The sequence below is a fragment of the Limulus polyphemus genome, unplaced genomic scaffold, assembly GCF_000517525.1.
Source record: "Limulus polyphemus unplaced genomic scaffold, Limulus_polyphemus-2.1.2 Scaffold2599, whole genome shotgun sequence".
NCBI lineage: Eukaryota > Metazoa > Arthropoda > Merostomata > Xiphosura > Limulidae > Limulus > Limulus polyphemus.
The window spans coordinates 122,497-130,602 of NW_013668209.1; the positions used below are offsets into that span (position 1 = coordinate 122,497).

At 30.7% G+C, this 8,106-nt stretch overlaps 1 protein-coding gene across 1 annotated transcript in view; it reads left to right on the plus strand.

Annotated features, from left to right (window-relative positions):
* LOC106467398 (cleft lip and palate transmembrane protein 1 homolog) overlaps positions 1–8,106 on the plus strand; it is an 85,118-nt gene that overhangs the window by 46,729 nt on the left and 30,283 nt on the right. Inside the window, exon 7 of the mRNA XM_013927748.2 lies at positions 1,526–1,628. Coding sequence (XP_013783202.1) covers positions 1,526–1,628 — 103 coding nt within the window. The remainder of the gene's footprint in view (positions 1–1,525; positions 1,629–8,106) is intronic.

The following is an 8,106-nucleotide window of genomic DNA, read 5'->3' on the forward strand; positions in this document are numbered from 1 at the left end:
ATACTGTTACAAGATTTGAGATAATTTAGGATATACAAGTGTAGTTTCCTGTAACAATTTATAATCATTCTAAAAAGAAAAATGGGTAATTTATATTTATTTATTTATTTTATGGTGGTTACAAGGTTGGTCAAATTGACCAAGTCACATAAAGTTAGGGTGGAGAAAATAACATAAAATATAAAGTTTAACTGAAATAAACAAGATAAAGAAAAAATTCAATATTTATTTATGAGATTTTAGAGGTTACACAAATGAAAGTTAAACATTTTCAGATGAAGAAAAATATTTTTAATCTTAACATGAAAATCACTTTGCACTCAGAGCAGTCAACACTTTGACTCATTATATTCATGGACAACAAATCTTTTATAAAAATATTTGGTTAAGGAATCTGATTTTTATGTGTATAAAAGCCATGTAATGTTCACTGAAGGTTTGCCAATATACATACCATATTAAAAGTTATAGTATGGAAAGTGATGGTTAATTTGATGTTACAAGGTTTGTGTAATATATCAACCACATTTTGAAAGAGTTAGACTTCTTCGAATCAACTAAGAATCAATTTGTGTTAAACGGTGATTTTTCTTTCTAAGAATAAATGTAATTATTTTCATCTTAGTTTCATATTTCATTTGCATAACCTCTAGGGCTTCGTAAATGAAAATCAAAAGTTTTTGCAGTGAAACTATGTGTTATATCTTAATTTCTCTACCCTAATGCTAACTTAATGAAATCAATAACTTATAGGGAAATGAAAGTTTGATAAATATGAAATAATATTAATAATACTTTTTTCTTTCAAGAATGACTGCAGATTGTATCAGAAAATCAAAACTTGTTTATCTTAAGAACCTCAGCTTATAACCTTTTCATATTTGCTTTCCTTTAGTTTTATGACTTTACAAGTAAATTACAGCAGAAGAGTTTTGTGTAAACAAACAATCAGGATTAAAAATAACAATTACCAAAAAATGATGTTTTTTGTAATTGTTACTCTTAATATACTAGCACAATGTGCCTTAAAAAGAATTAAAACAATCGGGATACAATGACACAACATACACAGAGTGACAGCTAATCATTTAGAAATTAAAAATTAGAACTTGGTTTATGATTTATATTTTAACATTATCTACATATTTATGCCAAGTTTGTTGACAAAGATTAATCATAAAGTGAATTAAATTTTAAATGTAACTGTAAACATGATGTGCAAGCTTTGACCCTGCTGCATGAAAAAAGGTAATTATTTTAAGCAGTTAGTTCTCAACCTTTACTAATATCCATGTTTTATTACTTACTTGTGAAATAACTGGAATTCAATCTAGAGGTACGTAAAAGTTGTATAAATATTTGTAATTGTTATGGGAACAAAGAAACAAGTTGAATAGATCCGTTTGCATTTGTTGCCATATGATCATTATTTTAGATTTATCTCTATTCTTTGTACATGTTTTTTAATAGCTTTAATTTTGCACATTGTTTTTTCCTAATTTTAATTTATTAATTTCTTTTTAAGTTATTGACTTTGAGCCAACTACTGGCAAGTACTATCCTGTGGTCTTCTTGAATGATTATTGGAATCTTATGAGAGAATACCAGCCTATCAATAAAACAACAAAGTAAGTTGCTTTCTTTAAATGTTTTTCAAGAACTGTTCTACAACAAAAATTAATGTTTATAAAATGTAATCTGTGATGGTATAAAAATAATTTCTTTTTTCTTTTTTAAATACTTGGTTAAGTTAGTATTTGTGAATTATGAATATACTGTATTTAAAACCATTCAAATTAGTTGTTTATAGGAATACAGAAGTGTTCATATTTTACATTTTCTAGTTTTATGTATTATACTTTTGTATGCCATTATATTCTTTGAGCCTACAATTTGTCATGTGTACAAGTGTCTGACTTTAAATTCCTTGTGTAAGCTCTAAATAGTTAAATAGATTTACGACTAGGATTGTATGTATCTCAACATTTTAAATTTTTCTCTTTATTGTTTTTTATAATTCACAAGTACACTTTAACATTTTTTACGAGTATCTTCAGTGGAAAAATCTACAAATTAAATTTCATAGGCGAAACTATCCACCCCTTCTTAACAGCTTATGTACCTTTTACTGCAGTGGAGATAGTACAAAAGTAGTATTCATGCTATTTATTAATTCTTGACCAACTTGAGTTTTACTATGTTGTGAGAACATAAGATTGTCATAAACAAGCAAATTAATGAAATACATTGGTTTTGCTTGGTGATGTTAACAGATGACTTTGTAACCAGAATACAATGTTGTATATAGAGCTTTTGGAAATGGTATTTTTGAATAAACTCTCTATCAGTCATACTTTGCTTGAACTCTTAAAGTCCAGTTTAAAGCATTCTGAGCTGCTGCTAAGAAGAAAGCAATTTTAGCAATGCATTTTAATGTATTTACTTATGAATAGTTAGGTATGTATTCTCATTTTATATAATAAAAATCTAGTCAACTAGTATTTTGTAAAATACAGTTACATTTCAGTTATTATACATTGTATATATGTATATAGATTATTGCTATATTGAAATAAATTTTTAAACTTCTTTTTCCTAAAACATAGAACAGTAAATAAAGAAGTATAGCAAACAATTATCTCTTCTAGTTACGACCTTTGTACTCGGTTGCCACTTGACATAGGTTGCTAAGCCTTTAAAAATTTTGCATGTGGAGGATATGAAACAAAATATTTTTTTTAGGTTTTACATATATATTTGAATAACTCAAAAATCATAAATTACTATATCAATACCATAGAATTCTACTATAATTTATCAAACATAGTAACTAAGCTGTATTTGGGTCTAAAAAAAATATGAAATTTGGAGTAGACTAGGTATAAGTTTGATTTGTTATTCATGTCATATATAGAAGTGTTTATAAGGGAGCGTTTCCAAAAATGGAAGGATGTGAGTGGGGTGCCACTGTTTGATTTATTACGTGAGCAATGTCTTAGCAAATAGAAAAGATAAGACCTTGTTATTTTATATTCTAGCTTCTCAATATCTGTAATTTGAGTTTTTAATTTGTATGAAACTATAGACTTGGTATTTTGACTTCACAAACATCTAATTTGAACCCGTGCTGCATTCAACATATCACTTGACACACAAAAATCGATGTTTATCAGTTGTTTCTTTAATATTTACTTTTAAATTAACAAACTGAGTATTGTATAGTTCTAAAATTTGAATTATAATCTACAGTTTGATACCAAACTTGTTGACATAAATTCATGAAATAGTAGTTCAATAAACTTTTGAATGCAGTCAACAAATGAGATGACATGGCCTTTCACCTGTGACCCATCTCAAAAGAGTTAAACATCAGTGCAAGGGGATCCATTTAGATAAATACTTCTACTTCCCAGGTTACCAAGAGAAAACTTTGAATTTAAATATTTTGTTTTTCATATCTATTATACAGCTGTAATATTTTTTTATTCTCTAACTCAGTGTGCATAAAACATATTGCATATGTATAAAGTATAAGCTGCTTAAAGTCTATTTTTAAGTCAATCTGGGTGATAAATTGTGTGTATTTATCCTTAAGATTTACAATGATTTAGCAAAAAAAAAAACAAAAATCTAATATAGTATAGTAATATATTGAAATAATAATAAAAAATGTTTTGGCAAGTGGTAGTTTATATGAGAGTAATGTAAACAGAACTGCAGACAAACTATTATTTTTAAGAGAAAACAGTAAGCAAAAAAAATCATGACACAGAGAGTGAAGATGAAAGTGAAAGCAATCGTAGTGATACAGAATCAGAATAAATTCTAGTGGCGGGCCAGTGACATTGATTTATAACTCATTGATCTTTAAGTTTAACAGTGTACAAAAATCCTCAAGTACCTTGTAAATCATGTTATACAACCATTTATTATACTCTCAAAATTTGTTTATACCATACTAACTTTTACCTCTTCCATTGACAATAATGAATATAGGAGACAGAATCAATTAAGTAAATGGCAAGTTTTGAATAGTCCATTTTAAAATTTTTCTTTGTCAAATAATTATCGGTTGATTCACTACATGAAGTCAGTTGATGGTTAGCAGCATTTTTTAGCATGGCATGATCGACATCCTAGGGCAGAAATGAGGCCTATCACTCATAGGAAACTTTCAAAACTGATGACTGTGTGATTTGTAATAGTAAATACTGTAAATTATTGTATCAATAACAAATGTGATCTTCCAAAATTTTTGACATTTTTGTATAACTTGTTTCAACTGCAGCTAGTTGCTGTTCATCATAATTTGAGGTATTAGGATGTGGTGATTGCTGCTGTAGAGTCGTTGTTTCACTTCACTACAACTTAAGTGAGAAACTCGCACACTTAATAGGGAATTATCAAAGTTTTGTTGTTGAAATATTTGAGGTAAGCTTTGTGCTAACTTTTCTGAAAGCACAGGTGCAATCAGCAGTTTTGTAATCTATCGGTGTATGTTATAATGACAGGTGGCTGTAGATGCTGTAACATCCATACATAAATGTACATATGTATAACCTAAATGTCATTGTCATGTACAAATATTGCCCATGCAGTGTGGGTATTGTGTAATGACAGTCAGCCAGGGTGAACCATTAAAGAATACTTTGTTTTATTACCGGTTACCAATATCAATAAGTTAATAGTATCCAATCGAAGAAACAGTTGGAAGCTTTATGCTTTGATATTAATTTCATGATCACTATATCGGTGCTTGTTAAAAATTGTTGAAAAGCTAAAAAATGGATAGATGGTTGTTTGGATTAATTTCAGAACCTCATGCAGAATAGTGAGAATACATACAGTAGCCTCTACTTTGCAGGCCTATGCTATATTATACACGATAGCTGCAAAAAAGTTTTGGGTTTAACATCATTTTCATCTTTCATTTATAACTATATCATTTACTGTTTTCTTTTATTTTTCTATCCAAACATTCATAACTCTTTATTATTGGCAGATTTAAATATGATTTTGCTAGAAAAATAAATATAACATTGCTGTTTGGCATCATGGTTCATATTGTTTTGTCTTCTGCATGTTAGAAACTGTTGTGTTGATAGTGGTCAGAAATTTTTGGGAACCCAAATGCCCGCCTGAATCACCCATCTGGGTAGGATTTTTGGTACCTGTTCAAAGACTATTTAAGTATCCCACCATACAAAAATGTTGAACCTGTTCTAAATTCAAGATATAACATGCTCACGTCATATCTTGCTTTGTTCTTCTCACTTATTAGTGTACTAAACTCATGAAAAGTAAATAAGGACAGGCCAACCTGGAAACCCTTGTTTTGAGACTTTTGTCTGTTGGAAAACTCCTTTTTTTATTACTTAGAATTTTTTTTCTATCCAATGTATTACACAGATGCCTGATCCACCCCCCACCCCCACTCATGCCTTAGTATGCTACTTCCCTTAGTGAACCTCAATCCTCCTGACAATGATGAGCTTGTATGTTTTGGTAATTCTTTAATTATTTGTGCATTATTATGGTGTTGTGCTGTTACTGTTTTTTATGCTTTTAATTTTTCCATCCAACAGGCTGCATCAGGACCAAGAGCTTCAAAAGCAGATTTTGGAACATGTAGTACATATTGAACTTTGTTTTGTTTTTTTATATTTAATCAGCAGTACAAAATATTGAAGTTCTTAAATGTTACTTGTATACTATTATTACTGTTATTTGCATTTGAGCACCTGCAAACCCCTGTTCCATTTTTACATTGCACTTGGGCATGAAAATAATGGATGTCATGGACAACTGTGTTTCCAACTAAAATTTTCTTTCTTTTTGTATGTATATTTTTATATGTAAGTAGTATACATACAATAATTAAAAAATATAAATTTGTTTGTAGTATATAAGCAGTTAATCTATTTTACTAATTTATTTAAAGTAAAGGGGCATTTTAAATATTAAGTTGGTTGATTGAAAACAAAAATGCTAATCCAAACTTAGTGGCATGATTTTAGAAAATTGCTAGTCATAATTTTAGTTTATAGAAATAAAATACACTCAGAAAATATGAGAATAATTTTACTTACCTTTTGCATGTGAATGCAGTAACTTTTGTTTCATGAAAGCCAATTTACAAACTTTAAAGAATTGGGCATACACAATCTGACATTCCATGACAAAGACATCAGCGTCTTCACCTATTAAAATTTCTATGTAATTAGTGGAACTCACTTTGGCTGCTAGTTTTATAATTCTATCAGTGGTTTGATGAATAATTTCTATACACTTTGCCATGTGATATATAGGGTTGATGTCAGAAGAGAATTTTTATGCAGGAAAAATCAGTGGACCAACATTAATTTTTTAACATTGTTAAAATTAAGCTAGGTAAAATCTTTTAGCCACTGTTGGTTGTATTTTTGTGTTCCTTTTCTACATTCTATCATCTGTGAACAGGTCATATCTAGTCAAGCCATTTTCAAAGTTCTCTGCTCACTTCCTTCTTTTGGCATGACTATTTCATTATTTGTTTCTTATAAAATCACCAATATGTGTTAGACCTGAGAAACCGACTGGAGGAAACCTGTCAACTTGCTCAACAGTTTGTATGCAGCTCTACGTAGAGGGAAATATTTTTATGACAAGAAGGCCAAGGATTGACATTTTAAAGTTGGACAAAAGGTCTTAGTTCTGCTGCCCACAGACCACAACAAACTTATCCTGCAGTGGAAAGGACCTTTTGAAGTACAGAATGGACTACAAGGTGAATGTGAATACCAAGATCTACCATGCCAATCTGTTGAAGTATTTTTGGGAGAGAAAAAGACCTAATGGGTGCAGCTATTGAAACAGAAATGGATGTTGCAGGTGTGGCCATCATAGATGCAGAACCAGAAGACAGTGACTTTGTCTTAGAAGATAAGAACCTATTATGCCTAAGAGCACTGTGTAGAGATGAGACGTACAAGGATATGAAGAGGAACAAAATCTACTGTGTCAGCATACAGATAGATTAGGAAATACATACCTCAGACAACACACAGTCAAGATGAAGATGTGGGATCCTGCTAAGGAGATGTCCTACTGGAGACCCTATGTTAGGAGAGACAGATAAAGGAACTACAAATGTTGGAGCAGACTTTGTATATGAACTAAGAACAGTCTTTGTATATAGAAAAAGAATACTTTATATATTTTATCTTGAAGAGGGGTTTATGTCATGATATAAAAGACTGCTTGGTTTAAATATTAGTGATTAATTTATATTTGTGAATGAATATTTTATTATTTTTAAGTTTGGGTATAATAAGAGTTAAAAACAGACGATTGTAGAAGGTTTTGTTAATAACTAATTGGTGTTGAGAATATAGAAAGTGGCCAGACGACTATGTAATAAAGATATAAATAGCGTGAGACAAGCAGGAAGCAGTAGACAGACAACAATAGACAGATAATAACAAAAGAGAATATAGTTGTGTGAAGTTAAGTACTGTAGATGTGATAGGCCTAACGTTCAATATGTTAGAGTGAAACTAACAGTATAAAAAAAGATAAGGAGGATAATTTTTTTCTGTCAAAGAGTGGTTCTAAAGTAATTGAATCAGCCTCGGTACACTTTGACGAAAGGAAGAGAGGATCTTCAGAAGAAAGAAGACCAAACAAATTACAGTAACTTGTACCACTGCTGTAAGTGAATCACACAGAGATTACTAGTATGATAGTAATATAAAGAAGATAGTTCAACTTGTCAACTGAAATTCTAAAGTAATTGAATAGGCCTAAGTGGACTTTTGGGCCCGGCATGGCCAGGTGGTTAGGGCGCTTGACTCGTAATCTGAGGGTGGCGGGTTCGAATCCCCATCACACCAAACATGCCAACCTCCGCCTTTGCGTAGTCCCAAGTCAAGGATGAGAAAGGAGGAGGGTTGGGCACGGGGCTAGCAACTCCACCCCGCAAAAACCAACCTGCTACAAGTAACTGCAACAACACCTTCCGTTGGCGAGGTGTTGTTGTGGCCTTATGCTCCACTGGGAGTTTAAAGAAAAAAAAAAAAGTGGGCTTTTGACAAGAAGAAGAGAAATATATATATATATATATATATA